The 26,579-nt window shown below is 37.3% G+C and overlaps 1 protein-coding gene across 3 annotated transcripts in view; it reads left to right on the forward strand.

Annotated features, from left to right (window-relative positions):
- LAMA2 (laminin subunit alpha 2) overlaps positions 1 to 26,579 on the forward strand; it is a 541,014-nt gene that overhangs the window by 371,185 nt on the left and 143,250 nt on the right. For all 3 annotated transcript variants that reach the window (XM_014734836.3, XM_070223794.1, XM_070223795.1), the window contains exons 29-31: positions 4,835 to 4,969; positions 16,737 to 16,861; positions 23,458 to 23,544. In XM_014734836.3, coding sequence (XP_014590322.1) covers positions 4,835 to 4,969; positions 16,737 to 16,861; positions 23,458 to 23,544 — 347 coding nt within the window. The remainder of the gene's footprint in view (positions 1 to 4,834; positions 4,970 to 16,736; positions 16,862 to 23,457; positions 23,545 to 26,579) is intronic.

Raw genomic sequence — 26,579 nt, forward strand, 5'->3', positions numbered from 1 at the left:
CTAGGAATACACACACAACATCCTCTGCATTGGTGGCTTCACGTTGTCCTGTGGATTTTACTTAATCTCCTATTTACAGACAATAATAACAGAAATATCTTGGTGGAGAGATTATGCAGATAAAGGCCTATCTCTCATAATAAGGTAACTGAGGTGTTCTCCACAACCCATTGCCTCTAATCCATTATACGTTTTATTTATAATTCATTTTGATTCTAGAGTGTAATTACCCAGGCATAAAATCTAATCATCAAAGCAAGAGCTAAGGACAGTTTTGAAGTAATACATTCCATTCCAGTAACATATGCTCTGGGTCATGAATACACAAAACAATTCCTTTACAATATTTTCACCAAATGTATCGTATTCTAGGGACATCTGCATTTACAGGCTATTCATTGCATGTTTTTGTGGTTGCAAATAAACAAAATTGTGTCAGTTACCAGCGAAAATATAGACAGTTCTGAAGCCTTTGCTTGTTATGACAGTGCAGCCCTGTTCACTGAAAATGTTAGTTCTGGAAATGCCTACTTTTTATAATTTATGATTTAAAGGAGAGACCAGATTACCTTTAGAGGTCAAGAAAAGGAGGCACTTTCCTCACCACGTTTGTTGGTGCGGGAGCCATTGAGTTTACCATACTTCGCCTAAGCTGCTCCTCACCATTGTCTCAGTGAACCTTGTTGCCTCAACTGACCTCACTCAGGGGAAACTATTCAGCCTTGAATGTGGGGTTCTCTGCAACAAGATCATGGAAATCAGAAATCTGCAGATGGTCTCACGTCCTATTTTGATCATTTCAGCCTCTTTCTCCGCCCCATGTTTTAATAGAGCTTCTGGCTCATAGTTGAATGGCTGTTGTCTTCTGGGTCACCACTCAGGAGCTATCACTTTTGGCTAGTAAAAAGAATTTTTTTAAATCCTCAAACAATTTATACCTATTATGAACTCATAAAACTCAAAAGACAAAAGAGTGAGAATTGACTTTTATTCTTACACATGCACACCTCTCCCTCAGAATATCATTTACCACTTCTGGTTGCACATGGATGACCCAAAGACTCTGTTTCCACGTATATAGAAATATTAAAGAACATTTGGAGCAAGGGGCCCCCCTTGTAACTTCGTTTCCCCATGCAGCATAGAACAATCACTGTTGCCTTTGTTTTCAGTCTATGCTCACTGACTGGATTTTAAAAATATCTGGAATAGAGGTACTCATGTTGATTTAGTCAAGCACTAAACATACAACATCTCATTTAATATTCACAACAACCCTATTAAAAAAGTACTTCCCATTTATTGGGTGCTTACTGTATCCTGCACGACACCAAGTGCATTTCCTATTACTCTTACACCAACATCATTAAGTATGTATTATGACCCCCATTTTGTGGATGAGGAAATGGAAGCCACGGCAGGTTAAAAAACCTGCCTGTGATCACACAGCCAGAAAACAGCAAAACTGACATCTGAACCTAGATCAGCCTGTTTCAAAAAACCTAAAGACACTTACATTCAACTATTATGTTATACAACATCCTTATGTTCCAGGTGAGGAAACCACAGCCCACAGCATTTAAAACCTGCCCAATCAGATGTAGCAAGTGGTGGAATGGGAGTTAAAGCCAGGATTGCCTGATTGCAAAAATCCGTGTAAACATACAAGATAGAGTGTTCTTAGTGGCAACAGCACAAGTATCTGTTGTTGTTGAACTCCGAGGAGAGAGGAGGGGATGTTGTGTAACTCTGCACCTGGTGCGTGCTCGCTTTTTACTCTCTTGTCTCATTTCCTTCTTGCCACCCTCCACATTTCTGTGCAAATTTGCTTCTAAAATTTTGGTGAGATATCATATTATGAAAATAAATTAAAGATGGAAGGAAAACAGAAGAAAATTGAGTTATGAATAATTTCAACACAAGGAAGGAGCACGTTGGGAAAGATGGAGTTAGAAAATAAGGGGATAAGATTAGGATAGTGTTTACTTATTCGCTTTTCTTTCATTCTCTATTTTGTTCCAGACTTTAAAAAATAGCTGTTTCCTTTCCTCTTTTGTTCCCAACTCAAATGTAGCCATTCTTTTGAATTTTGCCCTAATCCACTGAGAAGAAAAACATCTGATATTGAAAAGCACCCGCAAAAACACATAGAAAGAATAAATACAAAAAGGATCCAGGAAAGGAGGAGATTCAAGAGGAATAAATATGTCCCATTCCTTTAAAAAAATGTTTTAAGTTTCTAACTCTTGCGTTGTGGAAGAGTCTCTTTTTCTTTGCTAAGTCTTAGAAATTTAATCTGTAAAGACACAAAATTAATCTGGAGTGTTAGAACTGAAAGAATCTTCAGAAATCATCTGAGTTAGTACACCTGCTCATTTTGGGGATGAGGAAATCATGTTTCAATGACACCAAGTGATTTGCCTGTATCCCTCAAGCCATGCTAACTTGTGACATCAAGGCTTCCATCTTAATTTGTGTCATGGTACCAGAATCTGTGTGCCGTTTATTTTATTTTATTTTTTTATCTTTATTTATTCTTTTAAGGCAGATTAGCCCTGAGCTAACATCTGCTGCCAATCTCCTCTCTTTGCTGAGGGAGACTGGCCCTGAGCTAACATCCGTGCCCATCTTCCTCTACTTTATATGTGGGACGCCTGCCACAGCATGGCTTGACAAGCGGTGCCATGTCCGCACCGGGGATCTGAACCGACGAACCCGGGCTGCCGAAGCGGAACACGCGGGAACTTAACCGCTGAGCCACCCGGCCGGCCCCTGTGTGCCTTTTAAAGACACACATTTCTCAGCAGAGAATGAGAAGCATGCAAGGGATTCACAATCTTGGCTGCTTATTAGACGCTCCTAGGAGTTCCCTGGCCCCACTCTCCACCAATTCAATTAGAATCTCTTGGGGTGGAGCCAGGCATGAGTATGTAAAGCTCCTCAGATGATTCTACGTACAGCCAGGATTAAGAACCATGGAGATAGGTCTAGAGGGTTCTACACAGAGCTCATCTTGGAGCTCAGGCTTGGAGTCCACTAAGGACGGTTTTCTACCTCGTCCTCTGTCCTTCCAGGGAAAAGCCATAGTAATAGGAGAAATTGGGTGTTTGGTACAGTAAATGTCACCTATGGCACTCACCGTGAATTTTGACTTTGTAGTGTTGGGCTTCTTATGATTCTTCAATGAAAAGTACTCTTTCTTCACTTTCTTCTTCTTCTAAGACTTGTTTTAAACTTTTATGTAAGAAACAAAATAGAGTTAGAACCTCTCAATTTGTCTGAGTTTTACATACACACACATGCACACACACCCACCCCCAAAGCAAATATAGCAGTAAAATAACAACAATTATATAGGTATCCAAGGATGAAATCCATGGAAAGAAATCCAACTTTATTCTACAATCACCTTGTACAAGAGTTGGAACAACCCCTGCTGTGGCACATTTTTAAATACACCTTGGATTGTTTCTTCAGTTATGCTTAAAGGAATTCCTCAGCCATAATTTCCAGACCTTATTTGGATACAATGGCAAAATGAGCCTTGATTTTAAATAACATGAGTAAACTTACTAAGATATATGATTAGATCCACCATAAGACAAAGGAGACTCAAAATATTTTGAATACCATTCCTGGTTTTATCAGCTGGCTCAAAGCTGGGACATTAATAACTCTCACTAGAATTTCCTGCAGGCTGTGATAAAATCAGAGAGACTTAAGTGCTTAACTGAGGTACTTTCACATTATCCAAATCAGAGCAAACAGGGAGAGTGGTGACTGTTGGTTTTTTCTCTTTCTTAGGAACCTCTTTGCATATTCTACTCTGGGTGACCCAGTCCAGAACCAAAGGAATACGGAGGCATTAACAAGTTCTTAATCCAATATATTTTTTCCTGTTTATTCAGCTATCACTTTTTTTTCATCAGTGGGAGCAAGATAGCCTGTGAAAAAAATCCTACATGGCCAACAGGATCAAACTGTCCCTTTACAGTCTTCAGTGGGATCTGAAAAATAACTCCTACCTCTCACCCCTGAATCAAACAATGTCTGCTAAACACAGCAGCTTTGTCTACCCCGGGGTCTGAGCCCAGAACACAGGACTGTTCTCATTCCCTCTCCAGAGCTGTGGGCTTCCTTCCAGAAAGCCAGAGATGTTTTTTGAGACATTTACATAATAAACCCGAATGAAGATGGAAGTCTTGATTCTGCATATGTCAGCTTTGCTAGCAGTGTTCTGTTTGCTCTCAGATTTTTATTGCAAAATGAAAAAAACAGATCAGGGAAAGATAAACTTTATTGGTGGCCTGATATTCCCAAGACATGTAGAGCTTTCATTATTTTGAATTTCTTACATTTATGGTCTGTAAATTATACTGATATAAATATTGCAACTGTGACACTTTTTTACTTATTTAATTTTTTGCTGAGTCTCATTGGACGTTTGCTAGTTATCCATCAAACACAGTAGAAGCAGATTTTAGGTTGTCAAGGACATTGGAATTCTCTATTTAGTCCATATGACAATTTTATTTAAAAACAAACCTCTTTCTCAAGAAAAAGAAGACTGTTTGAACCTTTCTCAGGCTGAGGTGTATATGCAAATAACAGCTTTCCTTTGCTAAAGTCTGATAACACGGATGCTGCCCGTACACTCTAGGGACCAGGCAGAAATACACATTCATAATCAAATTGGCACTTATGTTTGTAAATGATGTTGCCTTTAACGTAAGTGAGGGAAAAGAAGTCCTACTTTTTAACCACTGAACAACACAAGTGTTGCTAAAGCAAGATTTCTAATTTGGCTGTTCTAACTGGCTTCCATTTCTTTCAGACATGCACGCCAGGATTTTATCGGCTACGTTCTGAGCCGGGCGGCCGCACTCCTGCACCAACCCTGGGCACCTGTGTTCCATGTCAGTGTAATGGACACAGCAGTCTCTGTGACCCTGAAACCTCCATATGCCAGGTATTCATTGGAGCCTTTCGGGAACGAGGTCAATGTGCCCTTTTCTCTTTACGCATGCTCAGATACCATGTGCAGAGGTCAGCTAAACTGCAGAAGACTGAAGTGTGCATGTGTGAGAGTGTGCGTGTGTGAAACAAAACATGCAGAAAAAAAGACATCTACATGTTATACACGTTTTAAAGTAATTAAAAAATGATAATTGGAAAAGCTACTACTCATGTCAAGAAATAGAATATTAGCATCATAGAAGAACAGCTATTTACTTAAAAATCACATGATGTTTTTTTCCGATTATAAAAAATAAGCTTTTTATAAGAAATTTGAAAATTTTAGAAAAGTGCTAAGAAAAAAATAAAAGTCATCCAAAATTCATTTTTATTTATTCATATTATTTATTTATATAAGATAAACATTTAATATTTTAGGAATTTCCTACCAATTTTATGCATGTGTTTATAAATAATATTTATAAAATACCATGAGTGCAGTTTTATGTTCTGCTCTTTAAAAGTACATATGATGGGGGCTGGCCCCGTGGCCGAGTGGTTAAGTTCGCGCTCTCCGCTGCAGGCGGCCCAGTGTTTCGTTAGTTCGAATCCTGGGCGCGGACATGGCACTGCTCATCAGACCACGCTGAGGCAGCGTCCCACATGCCACAACTAGAAGAACCCACAACGAAGAATACACAACTATGTACCGGGGGGCTTTGGGGAGAAAAAGGAAAAAATAAAATCTTAAAAAAAAAAAAAAGTACATATGATGAACATATTATGTCGCTAGATATTCTTTAAAATCTTTACAATCTTTGATTGGATATCCCATAATTTAACCATTTTCCGCAGAATTTAGGCTGTGCTTATTTTGTGTTATGTTCCTGCTAACACCCTACTCTACCACTGATATCCTTGGAACAATCAGGGCTATCAAGAAATTCAGGTTTCCTGTGTCATGACTGAGATCTCCCAGACTCTAATCCCAGCCAGCTCTGGACAGCTCCTTGGCTGAACCCATTTCCCACGTCTCCTCATCTTCCGAAGCCCCTCCCTCAAGCCTTGTGGAACCACACTCTGACATCAGCAAAACCCCCCACCTAATCTCCCTCTTCCTTTCCTGTCCACTTCATCTTGCCCTCCTGCTAACACTGCTCCCCATCCTCTCAAGTCGCCGCCACTGTTTCTCTCACGCTCTTCATTCCCCTGAGCCTGGAGGAGGCAGGTGTCCTTGCTCCTCACTGCCACTTTCATATCATTCTCCTCTTCTCCTCCATAACAACACCCAGCTTTGAGCCTCATGCCCCCACCTCTGTGTCCATGAGCTGCCCCATCTATGTGCCCACTACTCCTGCATGTTAAATTCATCTATAATCCTCAGGTCAGCCACCTCATTGCTTGAAGAATTTCCCTCTGTTTCATTGCCATTCTCTCTAGCACTACTCCTATCATAATTCTTGGTGATCATAATGTCCATAAAATTAACTCTTCCATACTTTGGATGAACTATTCTTGTTTCTAGAAAAGACCGAGTCTGCCACATATGGCATAGATCCTCGTCCTCTCCCCCACTCAAGGATATCACTCCACCTAGTCCTGTTCTCTCCCTCCTGCATCATCACTTTTTGGTTCTTCTTCTGTCTTGAAAAGTAAACACACACACACAAACTCTTGACTCCAGTTCCTGTCTTGACTTCTACCACTTCATTCCTCCTTTCATACAATGAAGACTTGTTGATACTCTGTTTACAATTTCTCTCCTACCATTCTCTCTTGAAAATCAGGCTTTTACGTCGCCACTCTGCTGAAGCCAATGACTGGTGTTCAGCTGTCAGTCTTCATCTCACTTGATCCATCAGCAGCATTTGCTACTCTCAGTCACCCGTTCTTCCTGAAACTTTTCATGTTCGGTTTGCTTCCCTGGACTCAATATGCTAGAGACTTTTTAACTACGTGGCTGCTCCTTCTCAGTTGCTTCTCCCTTTCCTCCTCTTTACCTGAAGTCTGCATGCTGATATCCTAGGATTCAATTCTTGGAGCAATTTGCTTCTCTAACTACACTCATTCTCATGGTGATGCCACCCAGGCACATGACTTTCAATATCTATACTGAGATCTCATTGCATTTACCATTTTTCTACGATTACATTTGAGATCCAACTCTAATCTTTCTAAAATTTATTGTGGTATGGAGAGGTAATCTTTCTTCAAATATGTATCCCTTTAAAGAACCACATTAATATTTCCTTTTCTCCTTGATACACCATGGTATCTGAATATATACAAATTTGTTTCCTCTGTATCAAGATATGTTTAAAGGATCGTCTATTCTGTCTTACTTTTTATTTATTTTTGCAATGTTCTGGTTACTTTCATTTCATAACTAAATTATAACATCTGGTAAAGCAGGGGCCTTTGTTACTCTTCTTTTTCTAATTTTCTTAACTGGTTGTACTTACTTATTCTTCCAGATGACATTTTGATTCACTATTTCAATCTCTTCACCAAAAGATCTTACTAGAATTTTTACTGGAATAACTATTTGTACAGAATAGCTATCTTTACACTATTCAGTTATCATCCCGCAACCCAGGAATATGATCCTCTTCTGTATGTAAACATTTTGTGTCTCATAGTAAACTATTCTAGTATCATCTATATAGGTTATGCATTTTTATATTAAAATTATTTCCATGTATTTTACATTTTTAATTCAATGGTAAACGTTACTTTTTTTGTTCAATATGTTTACTAACTGGTCATTACTGGTAAACATTAACAGAACAGATTTTTTACATGTATTTGATGTCCAACTACTTTTTTTCAGTTCTAGAAGTTTCTCAGTTGATTGTTTCAGTTATTTTTACATTTACAATAATATTATTTGCAAATAATTATAATTGTGCTTTTCCTTACCAGAAACAATATCTAGTATAATAATTTCATATTTTTGCGTTGATTAAGTCTTCCAGAAGATGTTAAATACAAAGGTAGTCAGCTTCCTATCTTATCCCTGATTTTAATATGAATGCCTCAAGTCTTTCACCACAAAGTATTATGCTGGTGGTTAGTTTACTTCTTTTTCTTCCTGGCTTCCTAATGATATCTTCTTTCACTCAAGATAGGATATTGAAATTATCATATGCTTATTTGTGAGGAATGGAGTGGAGGGGAAGATACATTTAAGATATGATTGGATATACTTTATTACCTTAAACAGAATGATGAATGATATTGAGTAGATGAATAACAGACTATTATTAACCATCCTTGAATTCCTGAACTAATCACTATTTGGTTTCAGTGCAGTATTCTTTCACCAATCTGCTGGCTTACAAAATTCAATAATTTCAGGAGAGGGAGTTAATTTACACATTCTTAAGTGAGAATTAAATGCAGTTTTCTTTCTAATGCGATCTTCATTGAAATCTTTTAACAGGGTTATGTTCACTTCATATGATTAATTTAGAAGTATTCATAAAGGATACCATTTAATTTCAGTTTTATTTAGCATAAAAGTTGTCTTTACACCATCCTTTTTTGACCAATGGCTATTATAGCTATTTTTGCGCCTTAAGAATCCTAAATACTGGGGCTGGCATGGTGTTGTAGTGTTTGGGTTTGTGTACTCCACTTTGGTGGTCTGGAGTTTGTGAGTTAGGATCCTGGCTGCAGATCTACATGCCACTCATCAAGCTAGGCTGCGGTGGTATTCCACATACAAAATAGAGGAAGATTGGCACAGATGTTAGCTCAGGGACAATCTTCCTCACCAAAAGAAAAAAAACAAATCCTAAATACAGGTCTATTTTCTCACATATCCCTAGATGAAGTAAAAAGTAAATATATATATGCATCAAACATGCACAGCTAGTATAAATTATTGTGCTCTGAATTTTTATATTTTCCTTAAGGGAACTTACAACTTTTGAATTTAGGCAACTTTCTTCATCTTTGAAACAGTCCCATGAGGCAAATAGGAAATAGCTATCATTAGTCTGATGCTGTAACTGAGGAAACTGAAGCACACTGATTTCTTTTGTATGTGTAGTGTGGATCTCAGTTTAATTTCATATCCATTACACAGTGCTCACCCTCTACTTTGGTATGGTGGTCATAAGCATGACTCTGTGGTCAGACTGCCTTGATTCAAATCCTGGCTTCATCCCTTATATGAGCCTAGTCAATTTATCAAAGCTCAATGTGGTCTTAGTTTTCTCAATTATAAAATGAAGATAATAATAATACATACTCATAGAGTTTTTGTAAAGAGTCAATGAAATACTGGATAAAAGACTTAGAACACTTCTTAGCACATGGTAAGCTCCATAGAAATGATAGCAATGATGATTGATGATGATTAAGATGATAATTACCATACATGTTATCATCATTTATAGTCTTAGAACCAATTGGGTGATAATTAATCAAAAATGAATGTTAAAACCATTGTTATCTCTATCATTATGTTAGATTTTCTCATATCATTTTTCCTTTTTCTTTACACTTTTCTTCAAAAATAAGGGGTAGAGAAGAAACAAAACCATAAAAAACTTGAAGTCTAAGCATTTCAAATGTTGCATAAAACCCACATCACTTTGTAACTATTCTCTTCATAATTTCTAATGACACTTACCAGAGAGCTGTTGCTTCATTCTAGGCGTTAATGACTCCTACACATAGGCATGTTATGACCAATAGCTCAGTGACTATTTTTTCCCTAAACCATTAATAGTTTCCCATTAAGGAAAATTTTCTTCAAAATAGAAAATAAAACATACATAATATTGAACCCCAAGCCAGGAGGGGGAGAGGAGGGAAATGAAGTAACAGCAATTAGTACATACACACATGCACAAAAAAAAACACACAATGAGATACACACACAGACACTGTTATATATAAACATTTTCAGAGTTTATCTATAACATACACACTTATATCTATATCTATTATATATCTATATCTATTTCTATCTGTCTATATGCATATATATTCTCATTTAATTGTCACTACACCCCTATAGTCAGTATTATTTTTCCTATATTTCACATGGGAATATTGAAGTCTCAGCTAGCTCAGATAACTTTCTCAAGACAAAATAGTTTGTGAAAATATTATTTTCACTCTATCACAGTTATTATTTTAAAATAAAGGGGAAAAAAAGAAAAAGTAAATCTCCATCCCAGATCCACTCTGTTGTCTGAAACACGGTCAGTGTCTGTGGTGGAGCACTTAGCCCTGTCTTCAGTGAGTGGACTCAGAACTAGAATCTACTGTGTTTCAGTGTTCTAGAAACTTTATCTTATTTAATCTGCCTAACAACCTTACCAAAATAAGGATTTATTAACATTTTATTACAACTCTAAAAATTAATGCTAAGAAAACTTAAGTAATCTACAGAGCCATGGCTAAAAAGTATTAGAATCAGGTTTCAAATCCATAACAAAATTCTGCTCACAGACTGAGAGAGAGTAAACACACTCTAAGCTGAGTCAATAAGTTTAATTTTGAAGGCCTAGGTTAATTAAATTCTACAGTACTGATAGAAACTGCAGTGTGATTAAGAGTTGCATACGAAAATATTTGGAAAATCATGAAAACATGAAATTTGTCACAGGATAGGAAAGCAGTGAAATGTCATTCCAGGTTTTATGAAGGTAACTAAAATGTAAAAAACAGATTGATTCCGATATCTAGTGGAACTTAAGGATTGTTTACTTAGCCAATATCTGTCAACTCTACAGTTGCTTGTTAATAAATAGTGCTCATTAAGAATCAGAATAGGTTCCCTCAAAATAAAACATACCAAACTAATTGCTAGGGTTACTGTGTATATAATATCTGAGACACTTGTTTCCCAAATTCCAGTACAATTTCAAATTCATCAGACAGTGTGATACATCATATCTCAAATTCAGCAAAAATAATAACAGCTACCATGTGACCAACTCTATATATGTACCCAGACCAGGGCTGGCCACTGGAGATAGACTTTTCTCATTTATTCTTACAATAGGTTTATGAGGTAGACAAGATTATTTCTTCTTTTACAGTTGAAAAACTGATCCTGAGAGAAATGAAACAATTTGTTTAAGTCAAAAGCCAGTAAGGGGCAGATCTGTGATTCAAACTCTAGTTTGTTTAAATAGGTATTTGACAGAATGTTTCATGATATCCTCGGAAACAAGGTTGAAAATATGAGCCAGATGGTAATCAGTTAACAAGTTTGATGGGTGTAGAAGTTGCTGAACATTGTGACCTGCAATAATCTCTAGAGATGTCCCCAGTGATGTGGCACAGGCTTCGTGTCTGACCCCGTCATGTTCAACGTCTGTATCAGTGATTTGGATGAGATCCGTCAAATGTTCAGATGACATACAGCTGGAAGGGTTACCTAATGTGAGGGATGGTGGTCAAGAAGCCAAAAGAGCCTGACAGGTGGAATTGTGAGCCACAATTAACAAGATGAAATTGATAGAAAAAAGTTCTGACCTCAGGTAGGCTCACTTGTTTATTCATTCTTGTGGCATTTGTTAATAAATATTTCCAACGTTTAGGAATTGTAGTAGGTGCTGGGATTATAAAGATGAAGAATGCACGGGCCTTGTCCTCTAGGAGCTTACATTCTAGTGTTTAAGTGAAAGAACAGAGGAAATGACATATACTAGCAATTTCTGTGAAATTCTTCTTACTCGACTGCAGATTCATTTGTACAAGATCCAGATCAAGGAAGTACATTCAATATATTTGCAAAATCACAGGTAGAGACTTAGAATCTTTATTTTAAGAGAAATTCTGAGTAACCAGGATTTTTAAATGTTTAGCTTGGAAAAAATATATTTAGCTTGAAAAAAAACTGAATGAAGTAATACTATTCCTTAGATATTTGTGGACTTTCCCCAGGAAACAGGAATTAGACTTAATCCACATAGCTCCAGAAGGCAGAACTTGGACCACTGACTGAAAATTAGAGGGAAACAAATTTTTATTCAGCATAAGGAAAAACTTCATAGCTTATAGTTAGACGAGATGAAAAGGCTGCCTCATAAGACTTCATGCATTTAATAATGTATCAAGTAAAGTGTGGAGGCCTGCCCCGAAGGAAAGAAGGTCAGATTTAGCAGCTTCTCACTTTGGGTCTAGGGTACTATAGCATTAATGTTACAGTCACTGGATTTAGTAGAATAAATATATACCACCAGTCTTCCTATGTATAAAAAATTATAAATATCATATATTCTAATCTATTATTGAAAATATGCTAGCATATAATCACTCTTGAGAATATAAACTTCTCATTAGACATCTAAAATACAAAATTTTTCCTAAAGATTAATTTCTATGTAAGAGAAATATGTCCACTATGTCAAAGCAGATAGGAAAGTCATATCAAAAGTCTATGTCAAAAAGTTTCAAAACTAGCATCATGATTTATGTGTTGTGTTTGTGAACCTAACCAGAACATTTGATTCAGGTAACCGAGTTTATGATGTCCGCAGCGCTGTGAAAGATTGTCCAGAGGTTAAAATATTTGCTTGCTCTGTGAAGAAATTATATAGAATTGTAGGTATAAGAAAAGCAAACTATATTTTTGAATCTCTAGGTTTTTAGTAATGATCAACATTATCTTTGTTTTGATTCAGTTATTAATGTTCATTAGGTTACATAAAATAATTCATTATGCAGTGACTTTTCTTTTTACAGAAGCAAAATGCTGATAATTATTGTTTAAGATCTCGTGTATTTTTTGGCACATGTTCATTTCTATAACTATAAAATTTGTTGTTAAAGCACTCCTCCGTTAACACTTATGCATCATTTGACACCTTGCTGAATGATTTGAGACTGGAATTCATAGATTATTTTGTCTTGGAGACATTATCTTTCACCATGCTTCTGTTAAATATGGAATGGCTGTTTTATTGCTAAAATACGGAGGTTCCTTGGGATAGCTGAATAAGAGAGGATTATGGTACTTCAATCAATATCAAAATATGACAAATCATCTTGCTCTGCGAACCACCTTTCTGTAAAGTCATTAGACTTGAAACCTGGCCTTTTTCATCGTAAGAAGCCTGATCAGTTTCATCTATACTTCCTAGAAGATGCATTCGTTCAGACAGTCATTCAAAATAGTCACTGAATGCCTACCGTGTTTCAGTCACTGTGTTGAGCTAGAAGAGCATCTAGCCAGACTTAGGGCATCAGAGAATGTTTATAAGAGAAAGTGACATTTAAAATGAGAGCTGAAATGAACAGGTGACAGCCAGGTAAGAGGAGGAAAAAACATTCCAGAATAGGGGATTTGCATATGAAAAGTCCCTGGGGTAAGAAAAAGCCTTGCATAATTTGAGAATTTCAGATGATCCTATATGGCTTCAGTGTAGTGTGCAAAGCTTGCAGTGGCTAGAGGTAAGGCTGGAGGGGTAAGCAGGCGCCAGATTATAGAGGTCTTCCATGCCACGTTAGAGAGTTTGCAATTCATCCTGAGGACAACGGGAACCAGTCCAGGTGTTTAAGCAAGAGAATGGCATGGTTTGATACATTCTGTAGGATGATTGCTCTGATTGCTGTGAGGGGAAATCACTGGATGAGAAAATTTGGAAGCAGGATCTTTGGCTAAGGGGCTGTTCTAATAAACTGGATAAAAGATGACAGTGGCCAGATAAAAATAGTAGCAACAAGGAAGTAAAGAAACAGAAAGTAAGAGAATCATGAAACACGGTGATCAAACAGATATCTGGGATGAGAGAGGCCTCTAGCCTGCCGGCCCGCATAAGTGAGCAGATCACAGTGACCCCAAATGAAATGGGAAATACAGGAATATTAGCGGGTTTAGAGCAAGATGAGCTTAACTTTTGACATTTCAAATTCAAGGAGTTTTTGCCAGTGGAAATTTAAGTCCAGGACTCATTAGCGATATCTAGACTAAACATACAAAATTAGAATTTGGGCACATAGACGATAACTGGAATCATAGTAATAGATGAAATCACCAAGGTAGAATGTATAGGGAAAAAAGGAGATGAGAACCAAAGTTAGAATCAAGGGCACCAATCTTACTAAACAGAAAAGGAAGGAAGAGTCCATGAAGGAGGCTAAGAAAGAGCAGCCAGAGGTGGGAAAAAACCAACAGCCTGTACAATTAAAGAAACCACAGGAAGAGAAAATGTCAAAGAAAGGGGGGCCGGAAATACCAGCTGCTTCGGGAAATTCCTGTGTCATGAGGACAATCATTGTCAGTAAATTTTCATTTAGTAACAAAGGTCTTCCACATGAGCCTGGAATTAGGTTTCAATGGTAAAATCAGAAGCCTCTTTAAAGGGTGGATAGGAGGTGAGGAAGTAGAGACCAGGAATGTTAATAATCCTTTTAAGAAGCTTATGGAACATAGGATGGAAGTTGTCAAGGGACTTGAGGACCCCAGAGATATTTTTAAGATAGAAAAGTCTTGACCAACCTCAAATGTTAATGGGAATAAGCCAACAAAGAGGGAGAAAATGCAAATGCTGGAGAAAATGAGAGGCAAGAGGGCTTCCTTCCTAAACCAGAGTTTAGGAAGAAAGCAGCTTTACATAAAGGACAAAAGACCACTTCCAGGGCCTGCTGGTGGTGCAGTGGTTAAATGCGCATGTTCAGCTTCGGCAGCCTGGAGTTCGTTGGTTAGGATCCCAGGTGCAGACATGGCACTGCTTGGCATGCCATGCTGTGACAGGCGACCCACATGGAAAGTAGAGGAAGATGGGCATGGATGTTAGCTCAGCGCCAGTCTTCCTCAGCAAAAAGAGGAGGATTGGCAGCAGTTAGCTCAGGGCTAATCTTCCTCAAAAAAAAAAAGGCCACTTCCTGTGGACAGAAGTAAACATTAAAGGGATGGAAAGTCATGCAGGCAAGATGGTGAGTTGTTTGGCAGGAAGCTGAGGGGGCACCCAAATGAAGGCTTCCTTTTCTCTGAAAATAGAGGCTATCATCTGCTGAGAGTGAGGTAGAGAATTAGAATATGTGAGATTTGTATCCTACCATTTGGAACACTGGATCCATTTTACATTGAGTTATAAAATCATCTGTAAGTGATACAATTTATTTTTAAACATAGCACCAAAAACGTGAAAAAAACCAATGGTCTAAAATTCCTTGTGGTAATGTCACGGTTTTGTCCCAGAGAATAGCACAAATTCTCAAAAAGAGTGAATAGAAGTTCTAAAAAATAGATTAAAATTCCATGGCAGTGTCTGTAGAGGAAGTGACTTTAGTTATTGTTCGTCGTGAGTGACCACACATACCACAGGAAACATTGTCTGGCCGTTAGAAGACACATGAAAAGTAAGTATGCACTTCTTGTTTGATTGAATGAAACAAAGAGCCCAGCGTGTGGCATGTGGTCCAAGGTCAGTATGGAGCCTGCAGGTGTGTCTGTGGCTCCAGCTGAGTTGATCAGGAGATGGGTTCACGAACAGGTACATCTATTTTGTTGCTGAGTTTTTTGCTTCTCAACTTTTCTTTGGATATTGTTTATTAGAAGTCACCCTTCTGATCACTCCAAATCCTGTTTTACAAAATCAGGCTAAAATCCAACTCCAAATTCCTTCTATTTCCTCCTTTTTCTTAACTCCCAAAGTCAAGGGTCACATTTCCACTCATAACAGTTCCTGCTGCATTCTTGCTGCCACATTTCTTATTTGTCAGGGTTTTTTTATTTTCCCAAAGTAGAAATAGTGTCTTATTTTACCTTTTTCCCTCACTTGATTCCTCTCAGTGCCTGTCTCAGTGCCTGGCAGGTGGCTCTTCCTAAGTCCTTATGGCATGAATGATTGCTATGTGTTAAATATAACTCTACTTTATGAGAGTTTTAATTTCAAAACTGTTTCCCGCAATTCTGAAACTATTCTCATTTTCCTGTGGAAATGTCTTAAAGCATGTTGCCCAAGGGTCTCTATTACGCAAGCATGAAAAACAGCATATGGACCTGAGGCTCCTGGTTTCAGATTGGGTCCTCTCTATCCGTTAGGACCCATCAACATTTGGTGAGAATTAGATGAGTAACATTCTTAATGTGGTAACTAGGCTGACCTTCTTTTTTTCCTATTGTTGCCCCTTTAAACATTTTTACTCTCCATCTTGGTTTGGTTTCAGAAAGCCCGCTGCTGGGCATGCACCAAGGTCCCAGGATCTTTAGCACTGTTCTAGCACCTTGTAGAGAAGAAGCATAAATGGCCAGATGATATAATAAACTTTAGAAATGTGTGAAGTCTATTCCCCAGATTAGAGTAAGAGAAAAATCTATACAGAGATTGACATAGGAAAAAGAGAACAGAAACTCTTATTGTCAATGTAGCTACGACAGCTCAGTATTAGTTTCTCAGATGAAAGAGCATCTTTAAAAAGATGTATATCAAGAACTGAGTTTTCTAGGGGCTGGCCCCGTGGCTGAGTGGTTAAGTTCGCGTGCTCTGCTTCAGGGGCCCAGGGTTTCACCGGTTCAGATCTTGAGCGTGGACATGCCACCACTTGTCAGGCCATGCTGAGGTGGCATCCCACATGCCACAACTGGAAGGACCCACAATTCAAATATATATATATAACTATGTACCGGGGAGATTTGGGGAGAAAAAAGAAAAATAAAATCTTCAAAAAAATTAAGAACTGAGTTCTCTGACGATGTGTGTATGTATGTGTTCACAGGAGCACACACACTCATAGGTGGGGAGCTATGTGACAAGTTACATTCTAACTCACGTTAAATTAAAAACAAACATCTCCCTTTTCCTTAACAGAATTGTCAACATCACACTGCTGGTGACTTCTGTGAACGGTGTGCTGTCGGATACTATGGAATTGTCAAGGGATTGCCAAGTGACTGTCAGCGATGTGCTTGCCCTCTGATTTCTTCCAGCAACAAGTAAGATTGAGAAATAGTACCATATTTCCCAATCAGTAACACCATCTGTGTAGCACATGGGCTTTCTATGATTTGGCTATTTTTTCCACGTAGACAAAATCTCAATTTAAGTTAGAGACTTTTTTTTAACACTATAATAACATGGCAAAAGTGAGCACATAATACTCTGTGGTCCATTTCTCCTTTAAAACCCTGTCCCAAGTAAATAATACTTATTAATAAAAGTGTAAATGCCAATATTAACATAAGTATGTTTATGAAATAAATGATATATGAACAAATGTGTATAATTTTATAAACTTTTATAAAAGTCTAGTGTTTGCTTATAATTCTGTCATAAATTTATCTATGAAGGATTGTTTGGGTGCATATTGTATCACTTTTGTGGCTGTTTCCACTCATTTTGTGTGTTTAATTCATGATTGGTAAATGATCATCAAGAAAATAATAGAAAAATAGGGCAGTTAAAGCAGAGTGACTTATTATTATGCTCCAAAATAAGTCAATATCTCCAAGAATCACTGCCCGCTTTCTGTTAAAATGGTCCGAGCTTGGTACCATGGAAACACAGCCATAAGTGAAGACAAGCTCTGGAATATTTTATTTAGTGCCGTCTGAACATTCTGCATGGGTTTATATATTGATGAAAACCCCTAGGTGTTTTCATTTACCTTTTTGCTCAGGAAATCTATAGTTTGTGCTACGTGATTTATAGACTTCAGTCTCTACAGGATAGGGCAGTTTTTCTCTAAGAATTTGCTTTTGAAAAGAATGTAGGGCAGTTTGTTCAGAATTAGGATCCTGCACACCTTATCTCATACATATAAGAACCGCAAAGCAACTCAGATGGAGAGATATTTCCACCTGTGTCCACTCAGGTTTTTTTCTCCATCTTTGGCTTTGTATACATTTTGAAAGCATTTTCATGCAAGCTCCTTTTCTTGTTGAACAGAATCACAAGTCTTTTATAGGGTACTGAATGTAAATTTTTAGGTAAGTAGGATATTAATGAGGATAAAATACATGATCTTATTGTTCATCCAAGCACCAACTTGTAGGTGTATGAAAAATATTATTTTCATTTTCTTTTCCCTAATCTCCCTCTGACAACCAGATTTAAACAAGAGAATGTTTAAATTTTAGAAAAATTCAATAACTAGTTGGTAATTTCCTATGGGGTGAAGTATAACAAAATGTACAAGAGATACAAAAGAGAAGGATGACATCTCTTGGAAAGGCTCGCAATAAAACAAGTGTCTTAAGTGAAGTCAACTAAAATGTAAAGAGAATTCAAAGGCACAAAATACCACATCTGATTTTGGAAGCTTCAAGAACATATTAAAAGAAGTAGTATTTAAAATAGATTTTAAACAGTAGATTGAAGGGTTTTTACTGGTAGAGATAGCAGAAAATTATATGAGGAAAAATTTAGAAACAGAAAACACAAGGCACGTTGAAGAACTCGTAAGTAAAAGAGTTTGCAACATGGAACACAAATAGAATTTCGTAACTGCAGATGAAAATGAATGGGAGAATGGAGGCCATGTGGTAGAAATCCTTGAATACCAGTCTAAGCAATTGCTGTTTAATTTTCTATGTAATGAGGAAACACTACAAGTTTTTATTAAAAAAAAAAGGTTAATGTGATCAGAGCCACACTTTAGGAAGACTTCATAATAGAGTATAATGAATTGAAACAGACAAATAAGAGAAGAGAAGAGACTGATTAAAAAGCTATTGCACTAGCTTAGGCAAAAGATAATTAGAACCTGAAGGTAGGTAACAGTAACAAGGATGGAGACAAGGGGTTGGATGTGATAAAATTGTTGAATGCAGCCCTACGGAACTAATAACTAATTAGATATGAGAGGTTAGAAGCTGGAGGTTTTCAGCCATGTTGACCCCCAAAATGATGGTGCCATTAACTGAAATAGGGAAACCAGGAGAGAGCTGCTGCAGAAGAAAGACAATTTATGTTTCAACTAGGTTCAAAGTGATGTGAAGGGTGTGTCTGAATGGAAATACGCAAATAGCTGCAGGAGATGGAAGTCTGAAAATTGGAAGGGCAGATGAAGGAAGAGATATGTTAATAAATGAATTAAAGTTGGATAAGATTTCCCAGGGTAATGTTATCAAGGGCAGCACATGGAAAGAAGGAAAGACAGGACTACCTGCATTAGGGAAGCCAGAAGAGAAGGAGGAGCCAAGACAGGAGCAGTCAGGGAGGCAAGGTTGCTGAGGCCACACTGCCGCTCACACCACAAGAGAGAAGAGCAGCAGTGAATGAGCTTCAGATGCTGCTCTCTCAAGGAAGACTGAGAACATATGGTGGCAATTAACTGTGAGGGTCATTGGTGAATTTTGACAATCAACAGTGGAGTCAGACATTGGGTTACAAGGGTGTGAGTTTACAGCTTAAAGAAATTTCAAGAAGGGAAAATAAGAGTACTCCTTTGATACATAAACAGGATCTATAAAAAAGTGTGTTTTCAGGGGCTGGCCTGGTGGTGTAGTGGTTAAGTTCACGTGCTCTCCTTTGGTGGCCCTGGGGGTCACCAGTTCAGATCCCGGGCATGGACCCAGCACCGCTTATCAAGCCATGCTATGGTAGGCATCCCACATATAAAATATAGGAAGATGGGCACAGATGTTAGCTCAGGTCCAATTTTCCTCAGCAAAAAGAGGAGGATTGGCAGTGAATGTTAGCTCAGGGCCAATCTTCCTTAAAAATAAAAGTATGTTTCCATCTCTGCTTTATATGATTTGTAAAATTTAAGTGTATATTTTATGCAAAAGACCCTGTAAGAATCAAAATACCAAATCAAAGTGGTTAGTTCAGTGGCTTTCAAATTTTATTGATTGCAACCACTGTAAAAAATACTTTTTTCATCATAACGTAGTACACAAAAAACTGGATGTGTATAGATATTTACATATCTATATTATATACCTAGATCTATATTAATAGATAGTATTATAAGATATAATTGGTAATATTTTATTATAAGATATATAGATATAATAGCATCTATATTATGGTATTTACTATTCAATTTTATTCTCTTGCATTATTAGAAGAAATTTTAGTCAAAACTCACTAAAGTGGTGTCATGACCCACTAATATCACCACCTAAAGCTTGGAGTATTAATTAGCAAAGCAAAGACCCATGGTAAGAGGAGAAGGATGAAAATGCAAACAAAGAAGCCAGCCAGGGCAAAGAAGAGAGGCTCTTTTCCCTGAGATATAAATATAGATTCTGAAATATAGACGTAGGAGGCTGAGCTGCCTGTCTTCAATGACTTCAACCTGTGAGTCAATGAAAAGTAAGGGTCAAGTGTGCTGAGTGATTGCAAACTCTCTTTCATGCATTAGTTCAAGTCTTCGAGATCTCTTTCCGGCTTTTAACCATTGTGACAGTGCAGCATTGCTCGCATACCCCCAGGAGGTTTTCACTGCCTACCTAAGGAAAAGTCAGATATTTTAGCAAAGTATTAGAAACTTCTGCAATCTTACCCTCTTTCCAGGCTCAATGCACTCTCCTCCCTTCTACGATGATGCAAAGTTGAGTTTCTTGCTCTTCTCCAAATGTGATCAGCAATTTGTGCCAGACAGAGAAAGACAAAAACTGCAAGGCTTCACATATGTGTGGAATATTAAAAAACAAAAACAAAAACAAATCCGTAGGAACAGACTGTAGAATGGTGATTGTCAGGGGCTGGGGAGTGGGAGAAGCTGGTAAATGGGTCCAAACTTTCAGTTATAAGATGAATTAGGTGTGAGGAGCTAATGTTGAACATGGTGACTATAGTTAGTAACACAGTATTGTATTATTGAAACTTGCTAAGAGAGTAGAACTTGTATTCTCACCAAAAAAAAAGGGTAGATACATGATATGACAGATGTGTTAATTAACTAGATAGTGGGAATCCTTTCATAATTTATATACGTATGTCAAATCATCACAGGTACACTCTAAATATTTTACAATTTTATTTGCCAATTATACTTCGATAAAACTGAAAAAAACACAAATCAATATAGAATGTATTATAGATAATTAAAGGGCTACCGGGAAAAATAAAGCAGCCTCAGAGGATTTAGTGACTGGGGTGCCATTTAGTGACTAGGGTACTCGATGCAGATCGTCACAAATAGATGAGGCTTCTGCAGAGTTGAATGAAGTCATGGAGAGGGCCATGCGACTAGCTGAGGATGAACAGTCTAGCCAGAGGACAAAGCAAGTACACAGGCCAGGAGACAGACCCATGCTGGGCCCATGCTTGGCAGACAACAAGGATCCAGGGTGGTGGGAGCAGAGGGAAGGAGGGGGAGGGGGAGAGAAGCTGGAGTCAGGGCAGCCACAGTGGGTAACGAAACGTCCTGAGGGCTAAAAGTCTTCCAATGGCAAGAGTGGCTTGGAACAGGACAGCGCAATGATGTTAGTGATGGTAACACCAGCAGCCTTTGCAGATAGAATACATGTGGAATGTGGGAGAAAGGAGATAAAGTTGACTCTGTGGTTTATAGCAGAGCAAATGGAAGCACAGAATGGCCATCGACTGGGATGAGGAAAATTATAGAAAGGTCAGTGGTTATTTTTTGGAGGGGGGAGCTCAGTTGTGGAGCTGTTAGGGGAGACGCAATATTTAAAGACTTTAAGACTAAATGAGATCATTTAGGAGAGAGGGGAGAGGACAAAAGAGGACAGGATAGGAGAAATCTGAGGACTGAACTGTGAAGCATATTAAGAGGTCAAGAACATGACATGACGTAGATCCAGCAAAGGATACTGCAAAGGAATAGCCAGTGAACGGGGATAAAAACCAGAAGGAGGCGGCATCCAGGAAGCAAATTGATCACTGTAGTATCCATAGGGATTGACACAGAAGAGCAGACTTTAAATCTTAGAAATCCTGTTGAGGCAAGTTTGTAATCAGTAAACATAAGGAAATGTAAAAGATGGCCACTGAGAGAAAGCACAAGGGTTTCTGAGTGGCCTTGCAGACAATATGACAATTGAGAGCAGATGAGGGAGTTGTGAGCAGAAAGAATAAACTAATCTCGAGTAGGTTGTGATTCTTACTTCCTCCTTCATAAATCTTTGTAAGTGGTATAAAGAAAAGTTTTAATCCACCATAATAGCGTACTTCAAAAAAGTTTATATCAGCTATTCAGGGAGAATTATAACATCCCTGTGTAGTAATTGAAACAGATATGTTACTGTAAAGAAATATAGTTTAATGATGTTGGCTTTCTAGAGTTTCACTTGAAATGTCTAAAAATCTGTTTCCAAGTGTCTGTATATGTATGTGAGTTTGTGTGTGTGTATACGTGTGCCTACAGATGCACTCAGCAGCAAGCTTTAAATTAAAGATCTAAAGGCTTGCCAGAATGTGTCAATTATGTGTTTGTGGGTCTATTTTTGTGAAGGCAAAAAATAAACGGGTTGGATAATGAGCTTGTGAGTAGTCAATCAACGTGTTCGCATCTTTTGCAAAGGTTAGAGTTTCTTTCTCGTTTGTGTACTATTGATTGAATGCATTAGAAGACAGTTAAACAGAGTCCTCATGGCACCTGACCAATAGGAGTTGTGGCCCTGGTCTCTACACTTTATTGCTTTTTCAGTATCATCTGGTTTAGCAGCCCAACAAAAAGAAAAATGATGTTTGCAGCATTACCATTTTGCAACAAATATATGTGTTTTGTATTCCTGAGTTTCCAGTGCCCCATGCAGTTTCATCCAGTGGGAATGCAGCGCTACTTACATTTGAGAGACATTTGTAACCATCCCAAATTCCGTGTTAATATAGTTGAGTTTTCAAGTTGTCAAGTCTTTGTTTTGCAGGGTTAGGTGATCAGAAATCTTGGAGCAAGCCTGACCTGCTGTGGTCTACCAGTGTTGTGGTGAACGCAGGGCAAGTTCCACAAGAACTACTTATTAGAAAAGATCAGAAAATTGTCAGAAAAGCACATTCATTTTCATGTAGAAAGCTTTCCCTTCTTCTTGCCTCATACTAAATCACATTACTTTCTCCTTAGAGTAAAATGTAGTTTGAAATCCATCTGTGAATTAGAAAAGGCACTCTTTTATTTTAAGTGAAACATTTATTCACACTTCACGTGTTGAAGTGCCAGTGGCAATTTGGGCTGAGTTCTCAGAAAAAAAAATTATATAACTTTTATGCCTCTTTTTTTTTTACCTGAAAGATATTCAGTAGTACTTATTCTATGATCAGGCAAACGTGCCTGAATTCTGGTCACCTTTTTCTTCTGATTCATGAAAAATAGGGCACTTCTGCTGGATGTTTAATATTTTCATGGTTGTCATATCATTGTTAAAATTTCAAAGTTTTAACATGGTCAGTGTGATGCTTTGTTAATTCATCAAAAACCAACCATATTTATGTTGACAACGATTGGTGGTATTTAGTTGTGATATCTTCCCCTTGAGTAGGACCTCATAAATAATTATGAATATGGCCTTTAAAACCAACTAAAAATAAGTTCCAATCATCTAGATAATGGGTAGGATTACTTAAATTTATAAAATAAGTAGTTAAAAGGCTTTTCCCAATCTTTTCTTTTCTGATGCAGTTTCAGCCCTTCTTGTGTCATGGAAGGCCTCAACGATTACCGCTGCTCAGCCTGCCCACGGGGGTATGAAGGCCAGTACTGTGAACGGTATGAACAGTCGTGACACCTAGAGATCTTGTGATAAAGGATCACAATAGAAAAGTATTCATTATTTTCATATTTTCTAGTAGTTTATATGCTTTTGAAAATATTTGTATATCTTTAGACTTTCTCCAAAGAAAGCTGTTTGCTTCCATCTTATACTTAGACTTTCTCCAAGATTCCAAATTATTTCACAATTATATAATTTATATTTTATACATATATAGAGAGAGATTTTTACAAGAACAAATAAATCACATCAATTTCCAAAAGTTTATCAGTAGTTAACAATAATAAAAAGCTGACCACATGTAATTCTTATTTTAGTTCACTGAAAAATATTGGCTGGAACCAACTGTGTGAACATCACTGTTCAGAGCACCGTGGCACTACACCAGCAAGTGCATACATGATGCAGGATGTAAATGGTACCAAGCATTCATAATTAGAGCAACCCAAACAATAAAGTGTCGGTTATTCGGTTCTCCATTTCAACAGGCACACAATATTATTTAAGTGATTCCTCTCCCTGTATTTTTTACAAAATCCGATAATGCATGTATGTAACTATTGAAATGAATACTAACTGTAATACAAATGATAAATTAAGAAACACAATTCCAGACTGACTGTCTAGTAGGATATCGTAATATTTTCTAGATTCATATTTTCTATAAGATCAGTATCCTGGATATTCAAGTTTATCATCATCACTTTTAATATGTTTTGGGTATTATCTCTAAAATAAAAGAGAGTAACTAATATTAACTATCGGCATTAAAAACGTATGATAAATTTAGCATAATTGATAACAGCATAAAGTTTTTTAAAGACCCTTGAACACAGCCTAGGTCCGCCAACTTAGCTTGGTGCCATTTTTCTCATCTATAACATCAGAATAGCTGATGTTCTACCTACTGTATGCTAACATTGTGAAGGTCAAGGGTGTGGAGGATACTGTTGGTGCCCTGCCCAAGCATCCACACAGAAGCCTCTTCTCCCAAAAGAGGGGCAAAAAGGCCTGAGAATTTACCCCACCTTCCTCCAGGGCTCCAGAGCCAATAACCAAATAGTGTGGGAGTACAAAAGTCCAGCTCCTTTGCCCCAAAGCTGAACAAACTTTGAGATGTTATTCATGCTGTAGAGCTTTCCATGGAATCAGGCTGGGCCATCACCTGGAATCACACCATTGCTTGGATTCTTTCTTTCCATGTCCTGCTTCACCCACTCCTTTGCTGTATTCTTCCAAGATCATTTCCTTAAATTATGAATCTCTTTGCAAAAATAAACCCATAAAAATTAATTTTATCATCACCCATTTAAAAAAAATCTTCTTTTGGTCTAATCAGCAATGGTCATTTAATAGCAGAAATAAGTAAGTCACTAAATAATTACACTTAAGTTTTATAAATCCCAATGCAGTTTCTATAAGTTTGTGAAATATATTTCCAAATAATTCTGTATTATTTGGAAGAAATAATCTAATACTTGCATATAATACAACAAAATATCTAATACTTGCATGTATATAACAGTGCATTTACAATTTTCCATGCCAACAGAAATCAGCAGCAATTAAATAACTCAAAACAATACAAAATCCAAAAATATTTCCATTTGTTTTGGAGATATATACATCATTTAAATATATGTATTTTTAATGTCCACCCGTGTGCATGGTATTCATGCTTAGCCTAATATTCACTTCATGCCTTTGTAAAGACCAGTAGAATGAAGACTCAAATCATCCCTGGACACCAAGGGGATTATCTTCAGTAATTTATGAAAAAACATTTCATAGTATAGCTGCATTTATAAATTGGAGTTACCACTATCTACAGAAGCATGTATACAGAAAAGACCGGAAGGGTACACTGAAGTGAATAATTATTGTCTTAAGGCAGAGTGACTACAGAAGATTTCTTTTTTTTAATATCCATTAACGTTTAATCAGTAAGAGTTGACAGTTTATGAAGCATATAGACGAGCAGAGTCCTACACTACGAAATGTGAATGGCTTGTGTTGTTTTTGCAGTTCTCAAATGTTGATACAGCTTTAAATTCGTCATCTCTAACATATAAGTGATCAGGTTATATTTCCCTGAAAAACAGCTGTTATCCAGCTAAATTAAACCAAAAGGCTCGGTGAAATTTTTGTTGTAACTTTCCTAATAAATTTGTTCCACTTCTGAGAGCTTCTTAAATCATTTAATCACCTTATGACCTGCCCAAACTGAGCTCAGGTCTAAACTGCTTAAATGTCTTGAGTGTCCCTGTAATAGAGAAATGGCTCCCCATACTTTAGCTTCGTTACTCTTGTAATAAAATCTTTGAGCATTTAATCAATCTGAACCAGTTTACAATAGAATTCTTTCACTGCAAATATTAAGAAACAATTCAAGTGGACTTATTTAAATGATATTCTTATTGAGCATTTGTAACATTTCATTGGAAATAAAATAATTAAAACTATAAATGTATAAAAGCCTAATGTTACAGATAATTTTCTTCTTGCTTTGCCTTTTCTAACCGGCGCAGGATGAATTAACTTTCACAATCAGCCATGCAAATTTCCACAATCCAGGCCATGAAAGATGGTCTGAGATTATCTGGCCAGTGTTTATAATTTTTGGCTTCAACCTCCTACTGTCTTTCAACATCCTCACGTAATTACCTCTTGAACAAAAGTTCTGATGGTTGCTTGTATTTAGGCTGATTATATATATAATTTATTGTCTAATCCAGGATCTCTAAGGAGAGACAGGAAGTGTTTTTAATAATTAAACCGGGACAACAGGTAATCTGGGACCATCCTCTGTAAACCAGAGCATATAGTCTTCCTAGCATCTTGTAAAGTTACCAGACTTCCCGTAACATAACCCATAGTGATAGATACTTAAGTGATGGATGCATGCATGGGTGGAAGAATCAATGAATTGATTGCCTTTTGGATTCATCCAGTTGGATTTCCTAATTACTCAAATATATTCTATTTGCATAACATTAACCCACTTCCGTGGACACACAATGAAAAATCCATC

Source organism: Equus caballus, chromosome 10 (genome assembly GCF_041296265.1).
Source record: "Equus caballus isolate H_3958 breed thoroughbred chromosome 10, TB-T2T, whole genome shotgun sequence".
Lineage (NCBI taxonomy): Eukaryota > Metazoa > Chordata > Mammalia > Perissodactyla > Equidae > Equus > Equus caballus.